Source organism: Taudactylus pleione, unplaced genomic scaffold (assembly GCF_031769625.1).
Source record: "Taudactylus pleione unplaced genomic scaffold, aTauple2 ptg000126l, whole genome shotgun sequence".
Taxonomy (NCBI): domain Eukaryota; kingdom Metazoa; phylum Chordata; class Amphibia; order Anura; family Myobatrachidae; genus Taudactylus; species Taudactylus pleione.
In genome coordinates, this window is record NW_028284528.1 from 2,826,281 (window position 1) to 2,839,246 (window position 12,966).

A 12,966-nucleotide genomic window follows, 5' to 3' on the forward strand; every position below is an offset into this window, starting at 1 on the left:
CAACTGTATGCCTGAGGTGCACTCCTACTGTATGCCCGAGGTGCTCTCCTACTGTATGCCCGAGGTGTGCTTTTACTGTATTCCCAAGGTGATCTTCTACTGTATGCCCGAGGTGTGCTCCAACTGTATGCCTGAGGTGCACTCATACTGTATGCCCGAGGTGCTCTCCTACTGTATGCCCGAGGCGTGCTTTTACTGTATTCCCAAGGTGATCTTCTACTGTATTCCTGAGGTGTACTCCTACTGTATGCCTGAGGTGCTATCCAACTGTATGCCCGAGGTGCACTTCTACTGTATACCCGAGGTGCACTTCTACTGCATGCCCAAGGTGCGCTCCAACTGCATGCCCGAGGTGCACTCCAATTGCATGCCCGAGGTGCGCTCCAACTGCATGTTCCTGCTGTTGTCCGAGGTGCACTCTTACTGGGTGCCCGAGGTGCTCTCCTACTGTATGCCCAAGGTGTGCTCCTACTTCATGCCAGAGGTGTTGTCTCCTACTGTATGCCCGAGGTGCACTCCTACTGTATGCCCAAAGTGCACTCCTACAGTATGCCTAAAGTGCACTCCTACTGCATGCCTGAGGTGCTCTCCTACTGCATGCCCGAAGTGTGATCCTACTGCATGCCCGATGTGCTCTCCTACTGTGTCCTGAGGAGCGCTCTTACTGCATTCCCAAGGTGTGCTCCTACTTTGTGCCCGAAGTGTGCTCCTACTGAATGCCCGAGATGCACTCCTACTGTATGCCCAAGGTGCTCTCCTACTGCATGCCCAAGGTGCTCTCCTACTGCATGCCCAAGGTGCACTCCTACTGTGTCCTGAGGTGCGTTCCTACAGCATTTGTGACTGAAGTGTGATCCTACTGTATGTCAGAGGTGCGCTCCTACTGTATGCCCAAGGTGCACTCCTACTGTATGCCCAAGGTGCTCTCCTACTGTATGACCAAGGTGCTCTCCTACTGCGTGCTGAGGGGCGTTCCTACTGCATGCTCAAGGTGCTCTCCTACTGCATGCCCGAGGTGCGCTCCTACTGTGTCCTGAGGTGCGTACCTACAGCATTTGTGACCGAAGTGTGATCCTACTGTATGCCAGAGGTGCGCTCCTACTGTATGCCCAAGGTGCACTCCTACTGTATGCCCAAGGTGCTCTCCTACTGTATGACCAAGGTGCGCTCCTACTGCGTGCTGAGGTGCACTCCTACTGCATGCCCGAGGTGCTCTCCTACTGCATGCCCGAGGTGCACTCCTACTGTGTCCTGAGGTGCGTTCCTACAGAATTTGTGACCGAAGTGTGATCCTACTGTATGCCAGAGGTGCGCTCCTACTGTATGCCCAAGGTGCACTCCTACTGTATGCCCAAGGTGCTCTCTTACTGTATGCCCAAGGTGCTCTTCTACTGCATGCCCGAGGTGCTCTCCTACTGCATGCCCGAGGTGCTCTCCTACTGTGTCCTGAGGTGCGCTCCTACTGCATTCCCGAGGTGTGCTCCTACTTTGTGCCCGAAGTGTGCTCCTACTGTATGCCCGAGGTGCGCTCTTACTGTATGTCCAAGGTGCACTCCTACTGTATGCCCACAGTGCTCTCCTACTGCATGCCCGAAGTGCACTCCTACTGTATGCCCGAGGTGCGCTCTTACTGTATGTCCAAGGTGCACTCCTACTGTATGCCCAAGGTGCTCTCCTACTGCATGCCCGAGGTGCGCTCCTACTGCATACCCGAGGTACTCTCATACTGCATGCCCGAGGTGCACTCCTACTTTGTGCCCGAGGTGCGCTCCTACTTTGTGCCCAAGGTGCGCTCCTACTTTGTGCCCGAGCAGCGCTCCTACTTTGTACCCGAGGGGCGCTCCTACTTTGTGCCTGAGGTGCACTCTTACTGTATGCCCAAGGTGCGCTCTTACTGTATGCCGAGATGCGCTCTTACTGTATGCCGAGATGCGCTCTTACTGCATGCCTGAGGTGCGCTCTTACTGTATGCCTGAGGTGCGCTCTTACTGCATGCCTGGGGTGTGCTCTTACTGCATGCCCGAGGTGCGCTCTTAGTGTATGCCCGGTTCGCTCTTAATGTATGCCCGAGGTGCGCCCTTACTGTATGCCTGAGGTGCGCTCTTACTGTATGCCCGAGGTGCGACCTTACTGTATGCCTGAGGTGCGCTCTTACTGTATGCCTGAGGTGCGCTCTTACTGTATGCCTGAGGTGTGCTCTTACTGCATGCCCGAAGTGTGATCCTACTGCATGCCCAAGGAGCGCTACTACAGTATTCTTGGACGTCTTTTTCACCCAAAGTGCGTATTAGTGGCAATGCAATGCAACTAAGACAAACCAAGAGACTGCACTGATTAATCTGATGTGTGACACTTGTATATCTGTGTGCGACTGAGACCCTGAAACTGTATATGAAGTCCTACGATGCAGCGGCCGCAGCTTTTTCCACGCCAAGTTCCGTTGTGCTTCGTACACAGACTCAGTCGCACACAGATATAGAAGTGTTGCATATCAAATTCATCAGTGCCGTCTCGTGGTTAGTCTGCATTGCATTGCGACTAATACGCACTTTCAGATGAAAAAGGCGCAGAAAGGACGCGCTGCACTAGCCGAGTCGCTGAAGACCTGGTGTATATTTGTCCAAGGCACATGGGACACGATCCCACCCGTCCCGCAGTCCTCCACTCCGTCCTAAACCTGGAAACCTCCTACTGTATGCCCACGGTGCTCTCCTACTGCATGCCCGAGGTGCGCTCCTACTGTGTCCCGAGGTGTGTTTCTACAGCATTTGTGCCCGAAGTGCGCTCCTACTGTATGCCCGAGGTGCACTCCTACTGTATGCCCAAGGTGCTCTCCTACTGCATGCCCGAGGTGCGCTCCTACTGCATGCCCGACGTACGCTCATACTTTGTGCCCGAGGTGCGCTCCTACTTTGTGCCCGAGGTGCGCTCTTACTGTATGTCCAAGGTGCACTCCTACTGTATGCCCAAGGTGCTCTCCTACTGCATGCCCGAGGTGCGCTCCTACTGCATGCCCGAGGTGCTCTCCTACTGCATGCCCGAGGTGCGCTCCTACTTTGTGCCCGAGGTGCGCTCTTACTTTGTGCTCGAGGTGCGCTCCTACTTTGTGCCTGAGGTGTGCTCCTACTTTGTGCCTGAGGTGTGCTCCTACTATGTGCCCGAGGTGCGCTCCTACTTTGTGCCCGAGGCGCGCTCTTACTGTATGCCCATGGTGCACTCTTACTGTATGCCCAAGGTGCGCTCTTACTGTATGCCGAGATGCGCTCTTACTTTATGCTGAGATGCGCTCTTACTGTATGCCCATGGTGCACTCTTACTGTATGCCTGAGGTGCGCTCTTACTGCATGCCCGAAGTGTGCTCTTACTGCATGCCCGAGGTGCGCTCCTACTGCATGCCCGAGGTGCGCTCCTACTTTGTGCCCGAGGTGCGCTCCTACTTTGTGCCCGAGGTGCGCTCCTACTTTGTGCCCGAGGTGCGCTCTTACTGTATGCCCATGGTGCACTCTTACTGTATGCCCAAGGTGCGCTCTTACTGTATGCCGAGATGCGCTCTTACTGCATGCCTGAGGTGCACTCTTACTGTATGCCTGAGATGCGCTCTTACTGCATGCCTGGGGTGTGCTCTTACTGCATGCCTGGGGTGTGCTCTTACTGCATGCCTGAGGTGCGCTCTTACTGTATGCCGAGATGCGCTCTTACTGCATGCCTGAGGTGCACTCTTACTGTATGCCTGGGGTGTGCTCTTACTGCATGCCTGAGGTGCGCTCTTACTGCATGCCTGAGGTGCGCTCTTACTGTATGCCCAAGGTGCGCTCTTACTGTATGCCGAGATGCGCTCTTAGTGTATGCCCGAGGTGCGACCTTACTGTATGCCCGAGGTGCGCCCTTACTGTATGCCTGAGGTGCACTCTTACTGCATGCCTGGGGTGTGCTCTTACTGCATGCCCGAAGTGTGATCCTACTGCATGCCCAAGGAGCGCTACTACAGTATTCTTGGACGTCTTTTTCACCCAAAGTGCGTATTAGTGGCAATGCAATGCAACTAAGACAAACCAAGAGACTGCACTGATTAATCTGATGTGTGACACTTGTCTATCTGTGTGCGACTGAGACCCTGAAACTGTATATGAAGTGCTACGATGCAACGGCCGCAGCTTTTTCCACGCCAAGTTCCGTTGTGCTTCGTACACAGACTCAGTCGCACACAGATATAGAAGTGTCGCATGTCAAATTCATCAGTGCCGTCTTGTGGTTAGTCTACATCACGTTGCGACTAATACGCGCTTTCAGATGAAAAAGGCTCAGAAAGGACGCGCTGCACTAGCCGAGTCGCTGAAGACCTGGTGTATATTTGTCCAAGGCACATGGGACACGATCCCACCCGTCCCGCAGTCCTCCGCTGCGTCCTAAACCTGGAAACCCCACACCCCATTACTAAGCAAGAGCATCGTTCATTACCCTCCCGCAGGGTTGTATCCACTGGACCACAGGATGTCATTCTGGAACACACAGCGGATCGTACTGATGGGTCTTAGAGTCACGTTTTGGGATGTTGATACAAGGTTAATGTACAGGGTCGAGTTTACCACTATATGAGTCTTGTTCTGAAATACAAATACAAACGCCACATAATTAATAAGGAAACAGCAGCCAATTCTATTATTATTGTCACGATCCCGGGCTGATTCGCAGATACAGCATTCTGGATCATCTGGTCGTGATGACGGTGCACCTCGGTTACGTTCCAAAATACATGATTTCACTGACAACACGCAAGTTTTTTCTCTGGAGTTTTGCGATCTCCAAACATATTATTAATAATTCACCTTCAGTTACATACAGGTATGTAGCATGGGCCTCACAGGCTCGCACGTTCAGCAAGAATCACGGAGAATATGCTAGATTAAATGTGTTTAATCCAAAACATATTTTCATGGCAGGGTTTAAAAAAAGATGAATAAAAATGACACACAGACTATATATGCAAATAATCTCTAAAAATAAAAAGAAATAATTCAGAGTTCTTAAGGTGCATACACACACAACGATTTTTTGAACGATTATCGTTAAACGATATCATTTAACGATAATCGTTTGAAAAGATCAGTCACTTTCTGAGTCAAACGATGAACAATTATTGTTCATGCGCGTTCACGTTTGTAGTTTGTAGTTTGTAGTTCAGACTTGTCAACTCAACGATTTTCATTAAGTTAATATGCAAAAATCGTTTGTAGTTCATAAAAATCGTTCATTACATTTAAATGAACATAGTAAATGAACAACTTTAGTAAACGATTTTAGTTCATTTTTTCAAGGTAGAAAATCGTTTACTAAAATCGTTCATTAACTCAATCGTTGTGTGTGTATGCAGCTTAAGACAACTTACAACAAAGTACAACTGCCGATGGGTTGGGGGTTTCACCCATAAGAAGTTCCTGGCACATTCACAACACTTCCGTTTGCTCCCCAATGAATGAACAGTGAATGTTGGATGGGATTTATTATTTATAGATCTCAAATTCTTTGTTCCTACTTAAACAGGTTCTGCCTATTAGGTCAGAAGGGTTTGAGGGCCTGATTCAGAGCCGGACGCTCTGACAAGAGCGCTCGCTCTGAATCAGGGCCCTCCTACCTAAAAATGGAGCAGCCTCTTGGACGCTCGAATAGCTGTGGGTTACCACCCACAGCTTATGCGAGCGTCCATGATGATGGTCGCGATGGTCAAGACCATTGTGACCATCGGGCTTGCGACGAGACCCTGCGGTAGGGTCTCGCTGCCGCAAGTCCTGGAGTGATCACTCCCACTGACATCACTAGTGATGTCAGTGGGGCCGGACCCAGACGGTAGGCGTTCCCATGGGAACGCCTCCGTCTGGAAGCCATGCCCCCGGCACGCCCACCAAAGGGGGCGTGCTGTCAGTCACCATCGACAGCACGCCCCCTTTGGTGCGAGACCCCGAGCGACGGCTACCCCGTCGCTCGTCGGGTCTTGCGCATGCGCACGACTGAGCTCCCTCCGTCGTGCGCATGCGCGTTAGGGCACCATCGACCCGCTTGCGAGCATCCTGCGCTCGCGAGCGGGTCTGAATTAGGCCCTGAGATCAATAGAGGGCCCCTGTAATTTCCAATACATGCTTTAAAGATGTGTGACTACATACAGTAACTCCCCCCTTCCTGGATCAAAGTAAACATAACAATCCTTATCTCTCTTCTATAGCAGATAATAATAATACTACTACCACAGAGGCCGAACTAAGTGACCTGAGTAACAACAGACTCTGTGGGCACACACTATGGGGCAATTGTAATGGCCTGTGCTATGCAGGCATCGGCAAGTTCCCAGCGAGTCTGTTGTAAAGGGGCGATCATTTAAAAGGCAAAACCAACCTGGCTTTGAATTTTAAATGATTGCCCCTTTAAAACATCAGGCAGACTCACAAAGAACTAAATTAAAAAGGAAACAAAGAAGGTTTCTCTGCCTGGGTGCAAACGATCCATCTGATAGAGTCACGTCTTTGCGTCCGTACATCTCTGAATATCCGCAGTTGGTGCCTACACACCCACTTCGAGTTCATGCTAATTGCCCACGGCTCGTTACTGACCAGCTATAATCATTGAGCCGCGAGTAGAGAACGATTTTCTGATTGGTATGGTGATTAAGCAAATAGAATTACTACTGTAGAGAGTAGTTACATAGACTGTAAATATGTCAAAGTCTTGTTTGATCAGTAACAAGTAGCAAACACAAATTATAACTATATTGATATTTATCACACTTGTGTTTTTGACATCTAGGGCTCTATTTACTACAATCCACATTTAAAATGCAGATTGTAGTGTGAATTCAGGAAATATCACATGATTTATTAAAAGTCCCTTACAGGGACAGAGCTTGTGATAAAACTCCGTCCCTGCGAATCCCCTCCGCACACTTATCGCTGTGTTTTTCGGAAAAAACACAGTGACAAACTGCCATGAATGCGCCGACCGGCCGCCGCTATCCACCCCCCCACGACCCCTCTCTCGCAGCCATCCCCCTGTGACCCCCCCCCCTTATTTCTACCTATCTCCGATCAGGTCATCAGTGCTCCGGTGATGTTCTCCTGGACTGGGTCACAGTGCTGGATGGGAGAACAGCTGACCGGAGCCACGGAGGACATCACCGGAGCACCGATCACCGGTTCCTGTACTCGGGTAAGCTTTTTTTTTTTTTTTCTTTTAGCAGTGATCAGCTTGCGGTCTGTTTAGACCACACAGCTGATCACTGGGGCCGGATCCGGGCTCTGCTCTCCCCATTAGAGCAGGACAGGAGTCCGGTAACCCCGGGGAGACCCAGGATAACGCCACCTCCAGGTGGTGTTATTATCACAGGGCTTTCCCCGTTATTTTTTCACAATATATTTTTAGTAACTTTGGTCGGATCACATTTCCCATTACAATTATGGGAAATGCGATCTGCTTACTAAACGTATGTGATAATTAGGGGTTGGAGTAGAATTTTACGAATTCTACTCCAATTGCCCTGAAACAACTATAGGTGATACTAAAATAATGTGAAGAGGGTGTGTGAAAAGAAAACACCCTTTTTCACTTTATTTTAGTAAAAATAATGTTAATAAATAGAGCCCCTAATGCTTTCACCCTTTACTGATTGCAGCTGACTATTTGGGTAATTTGTTATGCTACTTGTTACTGATCAGACAAGACATTGATACAGTCTATGTAACTGAATTTACTTTCTTCAGTAGTGATTCTGGCCCTGATTCAGAGCCGGACGCTCTGACCAGAGCGCTCGCTCTGAATCAGGGCCCACCTCCATAAATATGGAGCGTCCTCCTGGACGCTCGTATAGCTGTGGGTCACCACCCACAGCATATACGAGCGTGCAGGATGATGGTCGCGATGGTCTTGACCATCACGACCATCGCCAGTGCGAGCAGAAGCCTGCGGTTGAGTTTCTCAACCGCAAGGCCAGGAGTGATTTTGGCTCTATCAGAGCCAAAATCTCTTCCATTGACATCACTAGTGACGTCAGTGGGGCCGGCTTCAGACGGTAGGCGTTCCCTTGGGAACGCCTCCATCTGGCAGGCACGCCCCCGGGACACCCACCAAAGGGGGCGTGCTGTCAATCAACATCGACAGCACGCCCCCTTTGATCAGACACTACGAGCGAAGGAAAGTCCTTCGCTCGTCGCGCCTCACGCATGCGCACGACGGAGCTCCCTCCGTCGTGCGCATGCGCAGTGCAGACCATCGACCCACTTGCGAGCGGACAGCCGCTCGCGAGTGGGTCTGAATCAGGGCCTCTATTTGCTTATACACCGCACCCATCAGCAAATCAGTAGTACTGTTAGTTATCTGAAAGATCACATCTCCAGCATATTTTCTAGTAAACAGTTACTATAACCAAATATATGTGTTACATGGCGGCGCATATAGTACTGTATGTCTTGTGCGGAGCTGCAATGTGACAGTGTATCCCATATGATATAACAGATGAATTCCAGTGTTCTGTCACAAACAATGTACAAACCTTTTCGCCACTTTATGCTCTTTTGAGCCCTTAGAGAGAGAAAGTTATCTCAAATACCTAAACTGGCAGAAATGTATGGACAGAGGACCACGTGGCTGCCTTACAAAGCTGTTCAGCTGAGGCGCCATGGCGAGCTGCCCACGAAGGACCCACAGAGCGAGTAGAATGAGCAGTAACAGTAGCCTGTACAGGAAGGCCTGCCTGCGTGTAAGCCTGTGAGATAGTCATGCGAAGCCATCTAGCCAATGTCTGTTTGTTGGCTGGCCATCCCTTCTTGTGAAATCCATAGAGCACAAATAAGGAGTCTGATTTCCGAAGGGAACTGGTACGGTCCACGTATATCCTGAGGGTGTGGACCACATCCAAGGAGGCCTCACCAGCCTATAGGTCTGGCGATTGAAAGGCCAGGACTACAATTTCCTTATTAATGTGGAAACTAATAACAACTTTTGGAAGGAAACCAGGTTGAGTCCAAAGCACAGGCATGTCCTGATGGAATATCTGAAATGGGGAGTGACAGCAGAGCACCCCTAAACCTGACACCCATCTGACGGACGCCATAACCAGAAGAAAAAGAGTCTTCGCTGTGAGCCACTTGAGGTCCACAGATATCAGAGGTTCGAATGGAGGACCCTGGAGGGCATGAAGAACTACTGACAAATCCCATGGAGCCACTGGTGGGACAAAAGGAGGTTGTATACAGAGGACACCCTGGAGGAAGGGGTGGACATCCGGTAGTGGAGCAAGTCTACACTGGAACCAAATGGATAGAGTAGAGACATGCACTTTCAGTGATGCAAGACGTAGTTCAAGGTCCAATCCAGCTTGAAGGAAAGCCAGGACTCTGGAAATCCTAAACACTTGGGGGTCGTAGCTTTTGGTACGACACCATTGGAAATATGTGTGCCGCACTCTGTGGTAGATCTGAGCAGAGACTGGCTTATATGCTCTGAGCATAGTTTTGACTACAGAGCTAGAGAATCCTTTGGACCTCAGGAGGGATGTCTCAAGAGCCATGCCGTAAAAGACAGACGACCCAGGTCTGGGTAAAGGCAAGAACCCTGAGACAACAGGTCCAGTTGTTGAGGCAGCAGGAACAGAGTGTCGATGGAGAGACTCCAAAGATCTGAGTACCAATAATGTCTGGGCCAAGCTGGAGCCACCAGCAGGACAGTGCCTCCGTCTTGTTTGAACTTCCAAAGAACTCGAGGAAGAAGGGAAACTAGAGGGAATAGGTACGCAAACTGGAAGGTCCACTTCACTGATAATGCATCTACAAAGGTTGCCTCGGAATCTCTTGCTCTGGACCCGTACACTGGCAATTTATGATTGTGTTGGGAGGCCATGAGGTCCACCTTGGGAGACCCCATCTGCACACTAGGGGTTGAAAAACCACTTGGTGAAGAGACCATTCCGCGGGATACACGTCATGATGGCTGAGGAAGTCTTCCCTATTGAGAACTTCCGGAATAAACACAGCAGAGATGGCCGGGAGGTGACCCTTGGCCCATGTCAGAATGCGTGACACTTCTGTCATTGCTGCCTGCACGACTTTGAGTGCCTCCTTGATGGTTGATGTAAGCCACTGTTCTGGCATTGTCGGACTGTAGCTGTACAGGTTTTCCGTAAAGTATGTTCTGGGCCAGTATGAGGACCATGTATACAGTTCAAAGTTCTAATATGTTGATTTGCAGGGTTGATTCGACCGATGTCCAGCGACCCTGAAAGGTGTGTGGACCGGTCACTGCGCCTCAGCCCTGGAGACTGGCATCCGTTGTTAGGAGTGCCCAGTCCGGGATCCAAAAGGGGCAACCCTTGGTTAGATGAGATGTTTGTAGCCACCAAGGGAGGGACAGATGCACCTCTGGAGAGAGTACCATTGTCTGAGCTTTGATTTTATGGGGTAACCATTTCCACTTGGAGAGGATCAGTTTTTTCAAAGGCCTGGAATGGAACTGAGCATACTCCACCATATCAAAGGTGGACACCATGGAACCCAGAACCTGCATTGCTGAGTGGATCGACACCTGGCGACTGTGGAGACATATGCGCATTTGTAGTTGAAGTGTGGAGATCTTGTCTGATGTCAGAAAGATTTTCTGATCCTGAGAATCCAGCAGGGCTCCCAGATGAATCAATCACTGTGAAGGATTCAGGGAGGACTTTTTCCAGTTGAATAACCATCCGTGCTTGTGAAAAAAAGCAATGGTTAGCTGCAAATGGCAGTGAAGCACTTCTGGGGATCCTGCTAAGAGCAGGAGGTCGTCCAGATATGGTAACAGTCTTACACCCTGATCATGCAGGTGGGCCGCCATGATAGCTATAATTTTGGTAAACACCCGTGGAGCTGTGGATAGTCCAAAGGGCAGAGCCTGAAATTAGAAGTGTTGCTGTAGTATAGCAAACTGGAGATATCGCTGATGTGATAGGTTACAGGTACATGTAGGTAGGCGTCCTGAGTATCCAAAGATACCATAAAGTCCCCAGGCTCCATAGCTAGGATGATAGAGTGTAGGGTTTCCATCCTGAACCTGGGTACCGTGAGGAATTTGTTCAGGGATTTGAGGTTGAGGATAGGCCGATGAGACCCATTCGGCTTCTGAACCAGAAAAAAAGTAGAATAGTAATTGGTCCCCCGCTGAGATAGCAGGACTGGCACAATTACTCCTGCTTGCAGCAAGGACTGTATGTCTTCCTGGATTCGTAAGGCCTTGCTTGGGTCTGAAGGAGGGCCTGTGTAGAAAAACTGGTGGAGTGGCCATCGAAGAAATAAGAGGGCGTACCCGTGAGAGACTACTTCTCTTACCCAAGCATCCGTGGTGGTTTGACACCAGCACTGGGCAAATTGAAGAAGTCGGCCTCCCACTCTGGGATCCCCCAGAGGGAGGCACATCCCGTCTAGGCTGAGGGCTTATTCTCGGATTTTGAAGCAGGGTGTCTGGAGGTCCAGGCCTGCTTGGTCCTGGGCCTGGCGGCCCAAGTGGAAGCCGACTGCTGAGGAAAGGACTGACCTTTAGGTTTTCCTTGAGGATGAAATTACCTAAAAGATATAGTCAGAGGCTTTGCAGTAGTAGTTGATAAAGGCAGAAATGCAGTTTTTTATGCCACCAATGTGGTTACAATCTTGTCAAGGTCTGGGCCAAACAAGATCTCCCCATTGTAGGGTAGCACTTCTAGGCAATTCTTGGAATCTGTGTCTGCCTTGTATGAGTGTAGCCACAGGATACGGTGGGCAGACACTGCCGTTCCCGAGACTCTGGAGGTTAGGAGACTGGCATCCAATTTCGCTTCTCCAATATAGGAAGCTGCATCTCGTATGTGAGCAACATAAGACATATGATCCCTAGAAGCATCTGAGGGAAAAGAGTCTTCAAGAGTCGTCAGCCCAGCTCTCTATAGCTTTAGTCTCCCATGCAAAAGCCATGGTTGGACGGGCAACAGCCCCTTAAAGAGTGTATATCGATTTAAGGCAAGATTCAACCTTTCTATCTGTAGGGTCCTTCAAAGAGGATACTGAAGGTAGGCAACGTAGCTCTTTTAATTAAATATGCAACATGTTAATCCATCACAGGGGGAGTCTCCTATTTTGAAAAATGAGCCGCAGGAAATGGATAACAGGAGGTCAGACGTTTTTGGGGCTGAAACCTCTTACCAGGTGTCTGCCAGGCTGCAGCCATGTGTTCAGCTAATTGATCCGATAGAGGGAATTCTGCAGAAGCCAATTTCTGCCGTTTAAACAGTGGGTGCTTTGATTTAGGGGCTGGCTCGTCATCTTCTATGAGTAAGATGGATCTAACAGCTCGCACCAAGGCAGGAATATTAATTTTAGACTAACTCTCATCCTCCCCCAGAGGGGAGTCAGTGTTAGAGAGATCAGCATCTTCTGCCTCCTCAGATGACACCTCAGAATCTGAGAGCTGCATGGACTGTGAAGATAACACAGGATGCTTAGAAGGCTTACTGGGTAGGGGCTTCTTACCTTGCAACATAGTTTGAAAGGCAGAAGAAGTAGCCACCAGACTCTGGGCCTGATTCAGACCAAGTCGCAAGCGCTGAGCGCTCGCAACCTGGTCGATGGTGGCCCACAGCGCATGCGCATGATGGAGCCGGCTCCGTCGTGCGCATGCGCGAGACCTGGCTAGCAATGGGCAATCCGTCGCTCCGGGATCGCACCAAAGGGGGCGAGCTGTCATTTTTGAGTGACAGCTCGCCCACTTTGGTGGGCAGGCCGGGGGGGTGGCTGCCCAAATGGAGGTGTTTCCATGATGTCGAAGGTGGATTATTGTCTGAGACAAGATCAGTTTAAAATTGAATCGCAGCGACACCATCTTGGAGATGAGATCGCAAGACACCATTTTGCGAATGGCCGCCTAAGCGCCATTTTAGATGAACTCACACTTTAGTACATGTGGCGATATTGCTATTAGCATCAT

General features: G+C 50.1%; 1 protein-coding gene across 2 annotated transcripts in view; it reads right to left on the reverse strand.

Moving 5' to 3' along the window:
* UMODL1 (uromodulin like 1) overlaps window positions 1–12,966 on the reverse strand; it is a 94,751-nt gene that overhangs the window by 15,673 nt on the left and 66,112 nt on the right. For both annotated transcript variants that reach the window (XM_088472564.1, XM_088472565.1), the window contains exon 14: window positions 4,459–4,604. In XM_088472564.1, coding sequence (XP_088328690.1) covers window positions 4,459–4,604 — 146 coding nt within the window. The remainder of the gene's footprint in view (window positions 1–4,458; window positions 4,605–12,966) is intronic.